This window comes from Acinonyx jubatus, chromosome B4, assembly GCF_027475565.1.
Source record: "Acinonyx jubatus isolate Ajub_Pintada_27869175 chromosome B4, VMU_Ajub_asm_v1.0, whole genome shotgun sequence".
Lineage (NCBI taxonomy): Eukaryota > Metazoa > Chordata > Mammalia > Carnivora > Felidae > Acinonyx > Acinonyx jubatus.
In genome coordinates this window covers 128,525,501-128,543,771 of record NC_069387.1, presented here as the reverse complement: position 1 = coordinate 128,543,771, position 18,271 = coordinate 128,525,501, and the positions used below count along the sequence as shown (strand labels likewise).

The window sequence follows — 18,271 nt, the reverse complement described above, 5'->3', positions numbered from 1 at the left end:
CAGGCAGCCTTGTACGGGGCAGCTGAGACAGAAGCCAGATCCGAACTCACATGCATCTGCAGACGAAGCCCTCTCCCTGAAGCAAAGAGGCGGGGACGTTTCCAGGAGAGAAAATGAGGCTTGGAAGCATAAAAAGGAAGTATAAAAGGAAGGAGCTTTCTGGACGGCTAAACTCAGCCTCCAGGGGGAGGGGGCGTGATGAAGGATCCCCTCCACATTGGGAATCCTTGTCCACACTGTTTCTGACTGCTGTGCTCAACTGTTATTTGCTCCTAAAGCAGTGGCTCTCAATTGAGGGTGATTTTTGCCTCCCGGGGGATACTTGGTGATGACTGGAGACGTTTGTTGGTTGTCACAACCGGTCCGTACTACTGGCTGGGGGCCAGACATGCTGCTAAACGTCTTACATTGCACAGGACAGCCTCGGCAACAAATAATTATCCCGCCTGAACGTCAGGAGCGCTGAGGTTGTGAAACCCTGAGCTCGAGAAATGGGACTCCGCAATGCCGAAACCTTTGTCTGACATCCTCCTCCTGAGGTACGCATTATTTCCCTTTTACAGGTGAGGAAACAGACTCAGAGAGGTTGGGACTTAATTTAGAGCTCTCATTCAGCAAACCCGATACTATCCTATCGGCTCCCTCTTGCCCGTGGACTTGGGAGGTGACTCAGTGTCAGAGGAAATGTGATGGGCGGCGGGGGGGCGGGGGGGTCGCAGGTACAAAGAAGAGTAAGTTCGGAGTTTGGGAAATCTGGGTCTGGTCCAGCTCTGTTGTAATCCATCGTGTGACCTTGGGTAAGTCAATGCCCCCTCTGGTTTCATTCTTCTAGGGTTTTCCCCAGTACCGACGGATGCGGCCCGTCTACTACTGAGGGGTTCTTTGGGGGCTTGGAGACGGGGAGGGGTGACCTGGCTGCAGGCAGGGGCCATCTGGGGCCTTCTCAGACACCACCTCCATCTCTGCACAAAGGACAAATACAGAAGGAAGAAGATAGAGCCTCGACCCTTGGGCCTGGGGTGGGGGGTTTGGGGGGTAGGCAGAGGTTTTCCTTATCACAGCAAGATTCACCTCTCAATAGCCCAGAAGCCAGAAGGGGAGACCCCCAGCATTATGGGGTGGAGGATGGTTGGCTGGGGGCATTCTGCTCACAGGACTAGAAGGGCTCTGGGGCTCCAGCCCTGCTCGGAAGGCAGGGGCAGGATCCCCCAGACCCTCAGGCTCCACCGAGCTCCCTTTGCTGGGCATTCTGAACCACCGGCTCCTTAGGAAAACCAGGCAGCCCCACAGGTGGAAGCATTTGGCACTGTGCTGTTTTATTTCCTCAACAGGGAAAACAGAAGGGAGGCAGGACCCCCGCTCAGCACATGGGGCACTGCCTCCCTCTGTCCCACCACCACCTTCTCTCCGGCCTCGGCTGGGAGCCCGCAGGTCGACAGAACTCCTGGCCTCTGGGATGTCGCCCTCTGCGCCACCTGACTTACAGGAAGAAACACTCTCTCGGTCGAGGCAGAGTCAGAACAACCAGGCCGGGCGCTGCCTCCCGTGTCCTGACCCTCCCCTCAGTGGGTCTTCCCCCGGCCCTCGGAGATGACGTCCTCTGGCTGGGCACGCATGTACCACTCTACCCAGGAGCCATCATAGATGGCCACGTCGGGCTTGCCGCAGACGTAGGCCCCCAGTGCCACGTGGCAGGCTGTGACGCCGGAGCCGCACGTGGCCACCAGTGGCTGGGACAAATCCACCTTCTTTTCCTGGAACAGACGGCGGATCTCCTCGGGGCTCTTCTCCAGGCCCTCCTGGGTCAGGAAGTCCGTGAAGGGGATGTTCACAGTGCCGGGGATGTGGCCAGGTTCGATGCCTGCAGCAGGAGGGCAGGAAGGAGGGAACACACACAAAGGGGGTATGAATGGCCCCTGGGTACTGAGAGCCTCCCATGCGCCCACGGCGCTAACCCTCTATGTGCATCATCTCGTGTAGTCCTCACAGCCAGGCAACCCAGGCGCTATTCACAGGCATTCCCATTTTACGGACAGAGATGCTGAGGTTCCGTCTGCCCAAGGTCCCGCATCCAGCAAATTGCTGGCTAGAATTGGAACCCAAGACTCAGACCCCACCAGAGCCTCACTCTGCCCCCAGTTTCCCGATCACCTGTGTGCCCTGGGGGCAACAAAGATAAGTAAGCCCTCCCTCCGCCTGGCCAGGAGTCATTGCACTTGTCCTACAGAAATTGATCTGGCAGGGCAGACAGGCAATAACTGAGCCATTACGAGTATGAGGGTGTTACACCCTGCGGGGGGTTATGGGGGCATATTATAAGAGGTATTAACAGTAATCATGAGGGGTGCCTGGGTGGCTCAGTCGGTTAAGCGGCCGACTTCGGCTCAGGTCATGATCTTGCAGTCCGTGTGTTCGAGCCCCGCATCGGGTTCTGTGCTGACAGCTCAGAGCCTGGAGCCTGTTTCGGATTCTGTGTCTCCCTCTCTCTGACCCTCCCCCGTTCATGCTCTGTCTCTCTCTGTCTCAAAAATAAATAAAAACGTTAAAAAAAACCCAAAAAACAAAAAACAGTAATCATGATAGCTGGTGTTACTGAGCGCTTACTTTGTGCCGGGCACTGTGAGGAGCCCCTCTGCTGTATTTTCTCCCCCCAGACTCTACGGGACAGAAATGATCATCCTCCCTTTTACACAGACGAGGAGCATGAGGCACACAGACTAACTTGCCCGAGTCAGAGGGGCCCCAGAGCTGGGGCTGTTAACCACCAGGCTGCGAGGGCAGGGAAGCTTCTCTGAGAAGGCGCTGAGGGTGAGTAGGGTTCTATCAGGTAGAGAGGTCTGGGCAGTGGGGGCTGAGGGCACGCCAGGCTGGGGAAGGGGAATCTTTAGAGGGGGTAAAAGTCATTGGGCCAAAGCCCAGACATGGGGGGAGGTCGAGGCCCAAGAGGAACCAGGAGGCACGGGAACACCGTAACAGGCCTGGATTAAGATGTAGGGCTTTGGGGCACCCGAGTGGCTGAGTGGGTTGAGCGTTTAACTTCGGCTCAGGTCATGATCTCTCAGCTCATGGGTTCGAGCCCCATGTCGGACTCTGTGCTGACAGCTCAGAGCCTGGAGCCTGCTTCAGATTCTTTGTCTCTGCTCTCTGCCCCTCTCCCACTCACATTCTGTCTCTTTCTCTCTCTCTCAAAAATAAATAAACATTAAAAAAAAAAAAAAAAAAAGATGTAGGGCTTTGACCTGACTGCAAGGGGACACCAGACTTCCGTTTTCAAAAGATCATTTTGATCCTAGCACAAGAACCCTAGAGGGCAAGGCTAGAAAGCTGTTCATAAAGAGGGTCATTGCCCTAAACCCGGTCATTTGGTTTCACCACCCTCTGCGAGGCAGGTGTTAGTAATATTCCCATTTTCACGCCAAGGACTGAGACTCGCAACAAAATAAACCCTCACAGCCCATGATTCAAAAATCCCGGCCATTCAGACTCTAGGGTGAGGCTCTAGCCTCGTGGCTTCTGCCTCGATTTCCCCCTGCAGCGGGTGACACCCCTACAGAGAGCTGCGGACCCGTGTCGACAGTTATTGCTAGACCTTAGCACCCAGCCAGCGCTTTGAGCCCGTGGTGAGGTTGGAATGCGCCCTGCACCCCCAGTTAGGTGCAGCAAAGGCTCACTGAGAGACATCACGTAGAGAACCGAACTGGAGCAAGGAAGGAGAGCAAGCTCTCGACCCAGGTTGGCCGCTGTCCGAGCAGGGCTGTCCCCGCGCCTCGAACCCCACCAAGCAAAGCAAGCTTCCCCCACCCCGCTGAACGACGGCAACGATGTGATGCCCTCCACTGATCTAGACCCAGCTTTTATGCGCACTGGCTCGGTTGGTCTCTACAACAAGCCTGCTAGGTGTGTGCCATCATCTCTTCCTTTACAGGTGAGCAAGCAGGAGAGGTGAGCAGTTAAGCGCCTCTGTAAAGAGCCATAAGCACGGACGGGACGAAGCACACGGGAATTACGTCACTCTCCTTGAGGGCACCTTATGTGTGCTGAGCGCTCTATACATGTCTTCTCGTTTGACATTTGACGCTCACTGCATCCTTACCAAGCCCTGTTTTCTCCTCTTATTTTGCACGCGCAAACGCTACAGTTCAGAGATTAGATTAGGTGACCGGCCAAGTGGCTCACTGCCCCCACCCCCTCCCCCAAAGGGCTGAGCTGAAGGCCCTAACAGGTTCAAGGTGGAACCACATAAAATTGTCACCTATGCGGGTTCCAAAATGGCTGGCTATCAGCAGTGAACTACGGTTGGATCTCAGGTCAACACTGCTCTGCATGGTTCCACGTAGCGGGGTCCTTCTCGAGTCCCCAGATCTCTCTGGGACGTTGATCCCATGCCAGCTGTTGGGTCAGTCTTCGGGGATGCACAGGGAGCAGGGCCGACCCTTACCCTGGGGCCATGTGAAACAGTAAGAGGACGGCCCAAGCTGCTTTGTAAGCACTGAACAGAAGCCCCACCCTCATTCAGGGGCGGTAGGGAGGCGGATGCCATTCAAGGACAGACTCCCAAGACCAAGTAGCAACTTCCTTGCATCCCCCCTGAAAAAGGCACGAGAGACAAAAGGCTGGGTAATGACTGCTTGCTCACTGCAGTTAAATGTACCGCCCCAGCGCCTGGCCGGGCTGCTTCCTGACCTCCAGCAAGGTAGCCATTCTGAGACTCCATTTCCTCCTGGGTACAATGACAGCACCCATCTGTCGCGGTCATTGAAAGGCTCACACGACCGTGGCCATTGGCCTACACGTTTGCAGGGAGCCCTGCCCACGTCATCCAGGGCTTCCCTGTGGTCTCCTTGCCTGGAGAATTCAGCTCCCAGACACAGGGCTCTGCTCTAACCCAGGCCAGCAGCCACCTCTATTCAGTTTCTCTCCAACCTGGGGCCGGTGATACCGCGCGCGGCCCCTCTCTCTTGCCCTCTGCAAGCCTTGACCCCTCTTAGGGGCCTTTCATCCACTCCCCTACCCCAGACTCCTCCCCCTCCTCCTCCCCCAGTCTGCCTCCATCAACAGCGGGGGTGGGTACACCCGATCAGGCCCCATCCCTTTGGGGGCTTTTCCTGCCGCCCCTCCTGTTCCGCAGAGACCGCCCTACATCCGCAGAATTGGGGTGGGGCTGTTTGGCTTCTCACCCTAATACAGCGCGCCCTGGGTTCCCAGTGAGTCTGGGAGCAAAGCAAGTATTCGTGTCCACTTTTAAGGAATAAAGCCAGGGAGGCTCAGAGAGTGAGACGACTGGAAACCACATCTCACGCCCCCGCCCCATGCGGCGTCCTTCAAAGGCGAGGCCGAGGCAGGGCTCAGCGCGTCCCTGGCCCCGCGCCCCAGGTGACCTCCCGCCCCTTCGCGCGTGTTTGTTACCGTCTCGGGGCTCGGGCTCGGTGCCGCGGAACCGGCCGGTGGCGCGGGCGTCCACCACCTGGAAGCGCCGGGATTCAAGGTTCTCCTTCACGTCCTCGTACGTCTTGACGAAGGCGGGGTCCAGCGAGGCTCGGAACTCGGCGGGCGCCGGGCGGCTCTTCCCCGAGCTCAGCGGGAGACCCAGGCGGAGCCAGTGGCGCAAGCCGCCGTCGAGCAGCGACACGGTGCGGTGGCCGAAGGCGCGGAACATCCACCAGACGCGCGGCGCAGAGTAGAGGCCCTGGTCGCTGGCGTCGTAGATCACGACGTGGGTGGCGGCGCCCACGCCCAGGTGGCCCGCGTACTCCGCGAAGTGCGCCGCGCTGGGCAGCATGTGGTCGTAGGGGGACGTGCGGTCGCTGCACTGATCGATGTCGAAGAAGGCGGCGCCGGGGATGTGGCGCTCCTCGAACTCGCGGCGCGCGTCGCGGCCCAGCTTGGGCAGGTACCAGGAGGCGTCTAGCAGCTGCAGGGGCTGTCCCGCGCGCGGGGTCCGCAGCGCCTCGGCCACCCACTGCGCCGACACGAGCGCGCGGAAGAGCTGCTGTGGGGGCATGGTGGCGGCGGCGGCGACACCGGGGCTGCAAGCCTGGGCGACAGGGAGGATGTCAGGAGGGAATCGAGGAAGAGGCCGGCCAGGTCGCTGCAGATGCCCGCACCGCTGGGTCTGGCACTAGCCCGCAGGGGCGGTGGAGCCCCGGGAGGGCAGAGTTCAGGGAACACAGAAAACCGGCAGAAGCAACCCCAGGGGCAGACTTCGGTCACCGGGGCCTCCCCTCCCCCCCCCCCCCCCAGGACACCTACACGGGGAAGAGCAACGGAATGACCCTGACCCCTTGGAGGGGGCCAGGCGGACCCTTCATCGCTGCTTGCCGGGGTCAGGTTCAAGCACAGGAAGGCAAGCAGGGGGCAAAGTCTCAGCCCCTCCCCAAGGTCCCTGGTGGAATTCGTAAACTTCTTCGTCAAACGTTTATATAAGCAGCCTCACGGGAAATAGTAGCTGAATTTACTGACTCCTTGCTATGTATCATTTCATCTCACAATACCTCGGAACCCTGCAGGACACAGAGTAGGCTCTCAATTATTCGCCGGACAAGTAGCCTCCGGAAGGTTGGTAGGGGTTATTCTCACTGTCACGGAGGGCGGCGCTGAAGTTTAAAGGCTCCAGTGGCCAAGGTCAACAGCTAAAGTGGCGGCGACACCAGAATCCTGACTCTCGCTGGCCAGTGCTGTGCAGGCCCTGGGGGTCCAGCCAGGTCAGATTTTGTCCCTTGGGCCTGAACTGAGTCTCTGAAACTGGAGGCAGCAGCGGCAACAGTGACAGCGCCTCCCTGCCCCCCCCCCCCCCATCCCGTCCCTTCCACTTCCCTGTGGGCCAGCCACTGAGAGTACACACAGCCCACGACATGACACGCAGGCCACAGCCTGCCAGGGCCAGGATGCCCTGAATGTGTTGGGCACCTGTACAGACAGCCCCTAGTTCGTCAGGTGCCTCTGCGGGGGTTAGGGAAAGGTGCCCCTTCCGTCAGGGCACGTGTCTGGGTGGGTGGAGCCTGAGCCGCAGGTCAACCCCCATACCCCGTTGGCAGGGCACGGCCTTACCATCCATACCAGGCCGTCCTGCCACAGAGAAGGGGTGGGGAGAGAAGAGGTGCTTCGTGGGCCAGGCCACACGCTAAGCCCCGTGGCCTTTAGTGGTGGGCATATGACAATGTCTGCCTTCTGCGCGAGGCAACTAGAGATGTGCTTTGGCCTTGCTCACACGGCTGGTCAGCTCCGGAGGCTGGACCTCTTCCCCAGCCTCGGGTCAGTGATGACCAGGGCCTAATCAGTCCACAGTGTTACGCCTCATACCCAGCCTCTCCCAGTCTGGCTTTTAGGAACTCAACTCCACCCACGAGGCCAGGCCTTGTGCTGGCCACTGAGAAACTCTTAACGTTGCCAGGCCCCGGGGGATGGGGGGCTGTGGCGGGTAAAGACAGGCCACGGGCCTGCCCAAAGGACAGCATCATTGAAGAAAGTCTGGGGTTCAGTGCAAGCACCAGGGACCGATACCTCAGCCTAGGGTGGGAGCAGAGGAAGTGGGAAGTCTTCCTGGAGGAGGAGGAAGTGCGCGCAAACTGATTTGACTTTTCCAGGGGCCCAGGAAACTGCGGCTTGACCTTCAGGATGAGGAGGCTGCCCCGAGGTGGCTTTTTTTTGGCTAAGGGGCCATCTCAGTGCCCGTGGGTCCTACCACAGCTGAATAGTGTTGGCGGATGCTGTGGGTCCCTTCTGAAAGAACCCATCTGGGAACCACAGTGGCTCCTGCCCCCTGGGATTCTTGGGGCTCCTGGTTTTCTATCCAAGGATCCATTTAGAGTAGAAAGAACCCCGGACTGGGAATCAGAGCCCCGGCCTCAAGTCAGTGCGAATCACTCGGCTCCTTAACTAGCCGTGCGAGGGCGGGCATGGTAGGCTCCCCAGCCATTTTCAGTTCTTATAATGGAGCTTCCAACCTTCAGCTCTTACAGTGGAGATTAATGAACAGTTAATGACTGTCGAGGGGCCATCACAATGCACTACAAATGGCTGGTGTCAATAATCATTAAAAACGGCTTAATAAAAACCCAATGATTTCTGAAAAGTTATTCCCATAGGTGGCCTTTCAACAACAACAACAACACATCTAGAATCTTAAGAATTTCAGGATTGGGTGGGACTTGGGAGGTCTGGGGTCACCCGGCCTGGCCTCCCCCCCCCCCCCTGCTTTATGGTCAGTTCTCACAAAGGACTGCAGGAGGCAGGGGAGGGTCCGGGGAGCAGGCTGTGTGTCACCGAAGGGCGGGGCCCAGGTCCTGGCCCCGCTTGCCAAGCCTGGACCACCTCAGGTGGGGGTGCTCTGGGAGTGAAGGACTCCAGGACCCACAGGACAGCCCTAGCTGTATCTCGCGAGTGTCTATACCCACTAGGGGAAGTGTGAGCCCCAGGCTGCCATCTGGGGGGGAGGCCCTGGAAGAAGAGGGGCTCCAGGCAGACTGGGCTATCCTCGAGGACTTCACCCTAGTCTGCTCCTTCCTGGTACCCCCCCCCCCCCCCCCCCCGCACGTCAGGGCCAAGCACAAAGTTCGGAAGATTCTGGAGGCCAAATGCTTGTCAAAGTATGAATGTCTCAACTTCCTGTGAGACTAGCATTATTTCAGAATAAAAAAGAGCCTTTCCAAGGGAGAGGAGAAAAAGCATTCGGGACATATGTAACACGAATGCAAAAGCGGCTTAGGAGCAAGGGTGAGCCACCAGCTTGCAAGGACCAGTTGTTAAGATTTTTCAGGAATGATGTCACCTGGTTGTTAAGCACGGCCCATTGTTAAAAACCAAACGCTATAACCTTATAATTAAATAGGTTAATTAAAAACAAAGGCAATTATTTTGAAAAGCATGAGGCTTTGGGGTGGAGCCAGGTAAACCGAGGCAGATCCGATGGGCCTCAATTGCTTGGTGTGCCCGTGGGGTGACCAGCTAGGCCTGTCTGTCTGCTCTCGAAATGTAAAGTTTCTGGCCTACTCCGTAGGGTTGTTGTGAGAAGTCAGTAAGGCCCTAGGAGCGAAGTATCTCACCGAGCAGGCCTTGGCCAATGTTAGTTTCGTTTTGCTCCGGCAAGTTCTTTGCCAGTTTCTCCTCTTGGAGCCTCGGCCTTGTCTCCCTGGCCTCTCTGTGGGGTTTCATTGGTCCTCTTCCCTCCCTCTTACCCTCTATGGTGGCACCAGGTGACCCCCCCACCCCACCCCTACCCCCCCACCTCCCCACCCGCCACTCACTCGGACGTCACCCAGCAGGCCGCCCCGAGCGGCGGTGGACAGCCATCCTTAGGGCGAACTCCGGGGCGCGTCTTCCCTCCTAGACTGCAGCCCCCTACTCCGCTCTGGCCCCGCGGGGGAGCCCCGCGCCGCGCACCCCGATGATCCACCTCCCCCCAGAGAAAGGCAAGCGCGATGCCGCAGCAGTTACCCCGGTCTCGGGCTCCGCGCTTCCGGGCTCGGTCATGGCCCCAGAGCAGGGCGCCCCCTCCCCGCGCCCGAAGTCGTCCCCTCCTCCCGCCACCAACCTGACGCCGGCTGAAGGGAGGAGACTCGAGCACTGCCCACCGCCGCTGCCACTCGGAGCCGCGGCTGCTCGCGCCTTCCACTCTCTGGGCCAGGGGGACACCCGCGCCGCCGCGTCCCGCCCCGCGCCGCCCCCGCGCCCCCCGCGCCCTCCCGGCGGGTCCCCGGGGTCCGAGTGGCGCTGCGCTTGGTGGGACGGCGCGGGGGGGGGCGGCCGCGGCGGGACTGCACGAGGCGGGGGCGTGGCGGGCGGCGCGCCGTACCCCCCTCCGGCGGCGGCGCGATGGTGCGGGCCGGCCGGGGAGTTGTGAGCTCTGGGTTTGAACCGGCCAACTTCTCCAGCGGTCGGGGGCGAGCGCCAGGGCGGCGGCGAGGGCGAGTGAGTGCGGCCGGGTGGGGCGGCGGCCAGGCACCCCGGCCGCTCGGGATTGGGCCTCCGATCTGGCCCCGGCAACCCAGGGGAGGGTCCCCCTGGCGAAAGCGGGACGGGGTGCCCTGGGAGCCTCCGACCCAGCTAGGGTACCGAGCCCGGGCGAGTCTGGAGGCGGGCGAGTCCGCCTAGGCTGCCGAGATTTGCCGCGGGCGCGCTTGTCGGGGGCGCGAGCGAGGGCCTCTGAGGGCTCCAGCGACCCCTCCCCCCAGGCGCCCACTCCCCTACCCTCCCAACAAAGGGGGCTTCTCCGCTCCACATGTCATCTCCTCCCTCCTCCTGGCCATCTTTTCGCCTCTCTCTTCTGGCAGCATCTCCAACGCCTGTATGGTAGCTTCCGGAGCCAGATGCCCTCCGGGCCAGCTCCCCCAGTGGGGCTCCGGGGAGCTCTCGCCCCGCCCCCTTCGGCGCGGGGGCCCCAGGGAGGGGCGGAGCAGCCCTTCCTTAGGGAATGCAAACCTTCCCACTGGGTGCTCGGGCCCTGCCGGGTGGCTGGGCCTCCGCAAACACGCCGCCCTGCGGGGAGCGCGGTGGGAAAAAGCTCCTCCCAGGTCCCGCTCCCCTGCACGCACGGCCCTCACACGCTGCTCTCTTTTCCTGGTTTCCACCCGCGCCAGGTGATGCGCAGAGCTGAAACCATGGTCCATCAGGTGCTCTACCGGGCGCTGGTCTCCACCAAGTGGCTGGCGGAGTCGGTTCGGGCTGGCAAGTTGGGGCCTGGCCTGCGGGTGCTGGACGCGTCCTGGTACTCGCCGGGCACCCGCGAGGCCCGCAAGGAGTACCTAGAGCGCCATGTGCCCGGCGCCTCCTTCTTTGATATAGAGGAGTGCCGGAACGCGGCGTCGCCCTACGAGATGATGCTGCCCAGCGAGGCCGACTTCGCCCACTACGTGGGCCGCCTGGGCATCAGCAACCAGACCCACGTGGTGGTTTACGATGGTGACCACCTGGGCTCCTTCTATGCGCCGCGGGTCTGGTGGATGTTCCGTGTGTTCGGCCACCGCACCGTGTCGGTGCTCAACGGCGGCTTCCGGAACTGGCTGAAGGAGGGCCACCCGGTGACATCTGAGCCCTCACGCCCAGAGCCGGCTAACTTCGAAGCCACACTGGACCGCTCCCTGCTCAAGACCTACGAGCAGGTGCTGGAGAACCTTGAGTCTAAGAGGTTCCAGTTGGTGGATGCCCGGTCCCAAGGACGGTACCTGGGCACCGAGCCAGAGCCAGATGCAGTAGGTACGTGTCCTGCTGGGTGGGTGATCCCTGGGTGGGGTGGGGGGTGGGGTACTGCCCAATGAAATGATGGAGAGCAGGGATGTCTGGGACCCTCTCCAGGTTTTGCCCTCAGTTCCCCCATACGTGGGCCCCAGTCTGCATCTGTGAAATGAGAGAATAGAGCCAAATCCAAAAGCTTTTTCAGCTGTGATGCATGAGGACCTACATACGTGTTCCCATAGCCACGTGCTAACTAGCAACCTGGTATCCGCATGGGGTGGCATCAGCAGAGGTGACTGGTGACATCTCCACCCACGTCCCTGCCCAGGCACTCCCCCCCCCACATGCCCAAAGGTATGCCCATGAGCCAACACGTGCATCTCTGTGCAAAGCTCCCAAGGACACCTAGCTTGTTGGGGCCGCTCCTTTTCCCCGGAAGCCCCCCACAGACATCAACCCTGCCCTTCCCGCAGCACCCCCTCCCTCCTTCCAGCCCTCCCGGACCCCCTGACCTTTCCAAACAGCTGCAGCCTGTTTGCAGAGCTATTAAGAGTAGCTGCCATTTCGTGCTGAGTAGTTCACATTGCATTATCTCATCCTGTCCTTCATCCGAGAAGGCCTAATATCCCCATTTTAGAGAGGGGGAAACTGAGAAGTGAGGACATTAAGTTACTGGCTCTGTTAAATGGCAGAGTCAGGAATTCCGCCCAGTGCCGACTGGTTTCAAACCAGTGCTCTAAGCCAGGCATCCACAGGGAGGTGGCTCGCGAATCCTCTCCTTCGGACAAAGGGCAGGCCTGGGGGGTTCTACATTGCCGGAGGTGGGGGGAGTCTCAGGAGAGGACATGCTGAGTTCTAGAACCTCCTAACAGAGAACCATAGCAGTCTCACCATCACCCTGCTAGGTTTCCTCCGGCCCCTGCCTGGGCACCTCTGGTGGCCCCGGCTGGCCTGAGCCCTCAGAATGGTCAGCACCTCCTGGCTCTGGGCTCTGTCCTCGGGCAGGGTCTGCAGAATCTAACTCCCGTGCAACATTTTTCCTAACTTTCTGTGCCTCTGAGGGGAGAGGACTCTGTGACAACAGTTTGGGACACTCTCCGGGCTGGAGGTCCTGAAAGATCACCTCATGGGACAGAGGGGAGACTGAGGCACACAGAGGCAGGGGCAGGTCAAGGCCACATGGCCAGTTAGTGGCAAAGTCCTGGACTTCTTCCAGGTCCCATGTCCCCCCGCCCCTTGCTCTCTGAAGGTCTGGAGTTGAAGATTCAGAGACTTCTGGCCCGGCCCTTCCAGCAGCCCCACCCTTGCCTCGGTTCCACACGTCTTCTCTCCTTAGAACTTTCGGTGCCCCTTGGGAGATGAAAGGTAGAGTTGATTCCCTTGCTGCCTCCGGGCTTGCCCTGAAGCAAGCTGGAAATAAGCGAAGAGGTGTCAGATCCAATCTCCTCACTCCCATTTTAGAGATGAGGACACTGAGGCTCAGAGAAGAGTCCCTCCCCATTCTCCCTCCTCCCACCGCCTCCAGATCTCAGGGAGCATGGATCCTCAGGAGAGGTCAGATCCCCCCCCCACCCCCCCGTGTGGGGGGATCTCAATCCGATGTCTTGGCCTCTCTGGGTTCCCTCATTGTAAAATGAGAAGAGGAAAGCCCAGCCCTCCCCACCTGGCTGGAGGGGTATTTTGAGAAGGGGGAGGAGCTCTGCAAAGCCCAGGGCCACCCAGAAAGCATGGAGTGGCACTCCCCTCCCTCATTCCCTAAGAGGCTTTGCTGGCCTCCCAGGCAACATAGTTTGGGGGCACAAAGGCACATGAGGCTCCCTGAGTTCACGGTCCCCAGCTTGGGGTGGGCTCAGGGAGGCAGCCCGTGAGCTCCGGGGTCCAGATGCAACACCCAGAAGGAGGGTCCTGAAGCAGGAGCTGGGAGCAGGGCCTTGGACACCCCATGAGCTTGCATCATACCCTATGCGAGTCCTTGGCCTCTGAACCCTTCCCTCCTTAATGAAAGGAACGGGCTCACCTTATAGAGCGCCGGGGAAAGCCAGCGAAGGAGGGGACGGTCGATCCAGCCCAGTTATCTTCATAAACCTTGAGGGCAGTGAGGGTGAAGAGGGTATCGAACCCCTAGTAGGCATTTTTATCAGCCCAGTGTTTCATACATGTTCTCTCCTGGTGGAAGGTGGGGGTTAGGACTGATCCCAGTTTACAGGTGGGAAAGGGAGAAGTGGGTTCTCTAAGGAGGCAGAGTGGCCAAGGTTTGACCCCAGTCTGCAGGCCTCAGGGTGGGGCTGTTTCCCAAGGCCACTGCTGTGTCAACAAACACAGGGACTGGGGGAGAGGGGAGGCCGGGGGAGGGGAAGTCACAGCCTCACGGTATAGTGTTGCTTCATGGGATCCTGTGTGAGTTCACAGCCTCCTCAGGAGCTGGGAGCCTCCCACCCACCCCCCCGGGTAATCTGAAACCTACCCCCAGATGCAGAGGGCAGGGCAAAGCCTAAGAAAGATCAGGCCACTTCAGATGGGTAGGTAGCCGTTTTCATAAGCAGGGGAACTTACTTACAAGGCTTGTCTTGAGTGGCCGGCCGCAAGACGGGTAGATTTCCGCACCCGCCTGCCAAATCTTGAAAGTTTATACAGAGGCATTAACTGGGTTGAGTCACATACACACGGTCCAGCTGGTCTCGACACCGCATCGCTATCTCAATGCCATGTCCTTGGAGCAGCCTCTGGGAGCCCGGAAGTCAAGCAGAACGCACATCCCAAGGCCGGGAGGGGGAGAGGCATCTCTAGCTGTCCCAGTCCAGCTCATGGGTCAACTGGTGCTCTCCATGACCTCCCCCGACTTTCTACCCCTCACATCAGCTCTCACCACCTCACACGCATGCCCCCTCTTCTGCACTGTGCCCTGAGGAGTCAGCAAGGGGTTTCACGGGGCCTGGTGGTGGCTCCTTTGGAGGCTATGCGGCTACATTGGAGGCAGGCGCCATGGCGACAATATACAGGCACATGCAAGAGAAAATACAGAATTAAGACAATGAACCCCCAAGTCAGGGATGGCATTTTCCATCAAGAGCGCCGTCATCTGAACCATTGGTTTATTAAGTCCCCTGGGCTGGGGTTCAGATAATTCAGGGCATTTACTTGTATTCTCACGTGATGCAGTGAAGGTGATGCCTAACAGACTCACCAGATATGAACACACAACATTCTGTTTGGATGATGGCCTCCTTGCAAGGCAGCGCCACTGTCTAAGTCCATCCTGTTTCGGGGGGTAGCTTTTCTCGTTAAAGACATTTCAGGGTTCGGCAAGGACAGGTTTTGGTGACTATCATTCAAAGCTCGCTGGGTGAATTTAGTGAGGGCTGGCGCGTGTGCTAGAACATCCGCCAGGATGGGGAGCGAGGCAGCAGCCCAGTGATGGACCAGCGGGAAATGGCATGTGCCCACCTGGCCTCAAGGAGACGGAGATTGTCAGCTTTAGGACCTCTGGTTGTGCGCACCACGTGTAGGGGCCGGGGGGCGGGGGGGGGGGGGAACAGCGCTTTCAGGTGGGAGGTGATGGGCGGGGGGGGGGGGGCAGGATGTGCCCGGCCACGACCCCCACCTCTTCCCCTCTTCCCGTTCCAGAGATAGCGCATTTTCGCAGGCCCCTTGCAGCAGGACCGCGAGATCCCAGCGGAGACTGGGCAGGTCCCCCTCACCCAGGGGCGTGCGAAGTAACTCGCCCATCCTGGTGGGATATTTCACTGCAAACTTTAGGAGGGGATGCCTTTCCCAGGTGTGATGGGCTGAGTGTCCCCAGCAGCTTAGCGCGTTGACGTGCAGTGAGAGGGGCAGTGGCTATCTTCCTCCACCTCTGTGCTTTTGCCGTGTTGGGTGACTCGGTGGGGTCCCCAGGCTGGCACGTGCAGCAACAGGCCCTGCTCGCTGATCATTCACAAGTATTAAAGCCTGGGCCAGTGCTTTAGTGTGTCCAGCCAAGGTGGTTTTACCTGCTAGGAGTTCAACCTGCCGCTTTAATATCTCCTTTCCCCTTTTTATCAACCCTGCTGCTTGTGGGCGATGGGGAAGATGGAACCTCTATTCTGTGTAATGTTCTTTTGCCCACTTTTTAACAAAAATGTTTATTTATTCATTTGAGAGAGAGAGAGAGAGAGCATGCATAAGTAGGGGAGAGGGAGAGAGAATCCCAAGCAAGTCTGGCCCTGTTAGCATGGAACCCGATGGGGGCCGGGCTCGAGCTCGTGAACCATGAGATCATCACCTGAGCCGAAATCAAGAGCTGGCTACTCAACTGACTGAGCCAGGCCAGACACGGTGTCTACACAAAGCAAGCATAGCGAAAACCTGCGCTGAGGGAGAGAGGAGGCAATATACCCAATTTGCCCCTCTGTCGTCAATGGGGAATTCTCGTGAATGACCCCAGGCCCCTTTGCCAGTCACCTTGGGTGCTGCTTACAATACACGGGGCATGCTGTTAGTGGATTAACCAAATCACTGTATTTCAGGGGCAATCGAGCATCCTTGGCAATAGGCCAGCTTTCCCCGGGCACGCTGGCGGCCGCTCTCTCCGTGCATCCGATCTGCTGTATCTGCCGAAGGTTGTACCCGGGCTAGGGCCTCAGCCTCCTGATTGCCAGGGGGGTGTCAGTGCCTCGTGAGCTGGGATATGGAGAAGGGAGGACTGCCTCAGACTCTTGCAGGCGAGCCCAAATATTCCCTCATATGCCCTGACCCCATAAGGGCCCACTCATGGTCATCCACCCCTCCGCAACCCCAGTAGGGTTGATCCCTTTAAAATAGGCCAGCTGTCGGTGCAAAAAGGGCAAAAGTCCAGGGTGCAGGGGGGGCTCTCCGCCCTCTGAGTTCAGCCCACTGGCTGCCGTGGCTTACTCCTCCCCGAGAGTCTCCATCCGGAGGAGCCCTGTGGACCCACTGCCAGGAGCTGGTGCTCTGTGGGGGTGACCAGAGGTTTGCCCCCTTTCCAGAGCTGCGACTAAAATCCTAGGGGGCCTCTCTCTGTAATTAATTCTTATTCAGGTCAGTGGTACGATCTTAGTTATCAGAAACCTCTATTTCTCCGTCTTTTCCGTGAATCTCCCCGAAGGTGGAACACCTGAGGGGGAAGGAACGCTTTTGCAAAAGCATCCGAAGTGAAGCAGTAATTCCGGGTAAGAGTTCATGCTAATGCAATTGACAAGGGGATTCGGTTATTTTGGGGGTATATATTTTAAAGTAATAACCAAGGTTGTGATCAATTGATGCTATTATACCACGACATACCAGAGTTTTAGGAATACTTTTTAGGGTTTTTTTCATTTTATTTTGAGAGGGAGAGACAGTACAAGCGGGGGAGGGGCAGAGAGCGAGGGAGACCCAGAATCCGAAGCAGGCTCCAGGCTCTGACTGACGGCTCAGAGCCTGACGCGGGGCTCCAACCCGTGAACTGCCAGATCATGACCTGAGCAGAAGTTGGACGTTTAACCGACTGAGCCACCCAGGCGCCCCCTGTTTTTAGGAATTTTATATACTTTCTGGAACACTTCTATCAATAGCTTCCATATACATATTTCCTAAGGAAAATGTAGTTAGCATTTCTTCCTACTTGACTTCCCATGTAATTTAACATGTGAAATGAGTCTAATTGGTTTCATATTTCTCTTTTACAAGGAGGAAAAAACCCAAATCTTTTGAGATGGTCCAGGAAAATCCCCAAGTTAGTTCAGGGTAGGTAAGGTTTCATTGAGAATTTGATTTACGGGAATTTTGTCTAAAATATCAAAAGGTTTTATTTATTTATTTATTTATTTATTTATTTATTTATTTATATTAGTTCGTAGATTTATATAGAACAGTTTTAGATTTGCAGAAAGAATTGCAAAGAAAGGACAGTTCCCATATACCCCCACACCCAGTTTCCCGTATTATTAACATCTTATATTAATTAGTATGGTACATTTGTTGCAGTTAATGAAGATAGGTACAGTACATCCATTCATTTAATATATAAAAAAAGTCAGAGCCAAGAGAATTCTAAGGAGACAGGAAGATTAAATATAATGTGGTCTCCTAGATGGGGTCCTGGAACAGAAAAGGCATTTCATAAAAAGTAAGGAAATGTGAATAAAATATAGACTTCAGTCAAAAGGTTTTAAAATACACGGTCGCATAGGATCGCGGGTCGTCGTGAAACAATATTCAGTTATCCATTTAACCAAAATGACAATTAAAGGCCTCAAAGGCAAGTATAGAAATTGCATGCTTGTAGAAAAAAAAAACAAAAACACAAACAAAACTAAAAACCAAAAACATATCTCTTTTAATAGAGAAGACTCTGCTTTTTTCTTAAGTAATCAAAGACCTGATCAAGACTATATGAAGTATAGGAAATTATTATTTTATTATTTTTTAAATGTTTATTTTTGAGAGAGAGAGAGAGAGAGAAGCAGAGCAGGGGAGGGGCAGAGAAAGAGGGAGACACAGAATCCAAAGCAGGCGCCAGGCTCTGAGCTGTCCGCATAGACCCCGACGCAGGGCTCGAACTCATGAACTGTGAGATCATGACTTGAGCCGAAGTCGGACACTTCACCAACTCAGCTACCCAGATGCCCTGAAATTATTTCGATAAAACACAGTATCTTTGTTTGACCATCCCGTCAAGAACGGACTGATAGTTCAAGAAACTGTTATCCTTTATGGCGGTGAGAGCAAATGAAATTTCAATTTTACCTAAGTGCACTTTGATATATAGCTTATTTTTAAGCTGACTAAATAGAGCTCTTGTACAAATTAATTTTGGTAATACCTTCAGAAGGTAGAAAAACATGTATACTTAGCCCATATCCATAGACATATGTAAACGTAGAAACAGGCAGAGACCCTGTAACTTAGCCTTTGATGAGTAATCTTAGGAAGGCTGTGGGCCAGGCTTTGGACAAGGGAACTTCTAGAGCAATCTGTATGCTTCCCCTCGCCCTCCCCCAGATTTTTTCCTTCAGTCTCTGTGGATAGTGTTTTGGTTAACTCCTGGGGTGTTTACGTATCAAAGACGTGATAAAATTTGCAACTGTGACTTTCCAGAGAAAGAATGTCGATTATCTCCCAG

At 56.9% G+C, this 18,271-nt stretch overlaps 2 protein-coding genes across 5 annotated transcripts in view; one reads left to right on the top strand and one right to left on the bottom strand.

Annotated features, from left to right (window-relative positions):
- Nucleotides 1–1,291: 1,291 nt before the first annotated feature.
- MPST (mercaptopyruvate sulfurtransferase) lies at nucleotides 1,292–9,548 on the bottom strand. 2 transcript variants are annotated; one of them, XM_027070841.2, is made up of 3 exons: nucleotides 9,433–9,548; nucleotides 5,407–6,034; nucleotides 1,292–1,861 (listed from the first exon to the last, which is right to left on the bottom strand). In XM_027070841.2, the coding sequence occupies exons 1-3, from the start codon at nucleotides 9,466–9,468 to the stop codon at nucleotides 1,563–1,565; spliced, it is 963 nt and encodes a 320-aa protein (XP_026926642.2). In that variant the 5' UTR covers nucleotides 9,469–9,548; the 3' UTR covers nucleotides 1,292–1,562. The 2 variants fall into 2 exon arrangements, with proteins under 2 accessions (XP_026926642.2, XP_026926643.2); XM_027070842.2 differs by having other exon boundaries at nucleotides 9,243–9,523.
- A 202-nt stretch (nucleotides 9,549–9,750) lies between these two features.
- The window catches only part of TST (thiosulfate sulfurtransferase), a 12,731-nt gene continuing 4,210 nt past the window's right edge, over nucleotides 9,751–18,271 (top strand). Inside the window, exons 1-2 of one of the 3 annotated variants that reach the window (XM_053226754.1) lie at nucleotides 9,751–9,906; nucleotides 10,575–11,190. In XM_053226754.1, the coding sequence (XP_053082729.1) occupies nucleotides 9,811–9,906; nucleotides 10,575–11,190 (712 nt within the window). In that variant the 5' untranslated portion in view covers nucleotides 9,751–9,810. Of the gene's footprint in view, nucleotides 9,907–9,930; nucleotides 11,191–18,271 lie in introns of those variants that run through there. The other 2 variants (XM_053226753.1, XM_027070838.2) reach the window with 2 other exon arrangements.

Bases quoted from the DNA above. Each gene is read 5' to 3' on its own strand.
- MPST (XM_027070841.2), bottom strand. From the start codon at position 9,468: ATGACCGAGCCCGGAAGCGCGGAGCCCGAGACCGGG. The intron at 6,035-9,432 runs GTAACTGCTGCG...CCTGTCGCCCAG, and splicing joins GCGCGGAGCCCGAGACCGGG to GCTTGCAGCCCCGGTGTCGC. The intron at 1,862-5,406 runs GTAACAAACACG...CTCCTGCTGCAG, and splicing joins CGAGCCCGAGCCCCGAGACG to GCATCGAACCTGGCCACATC.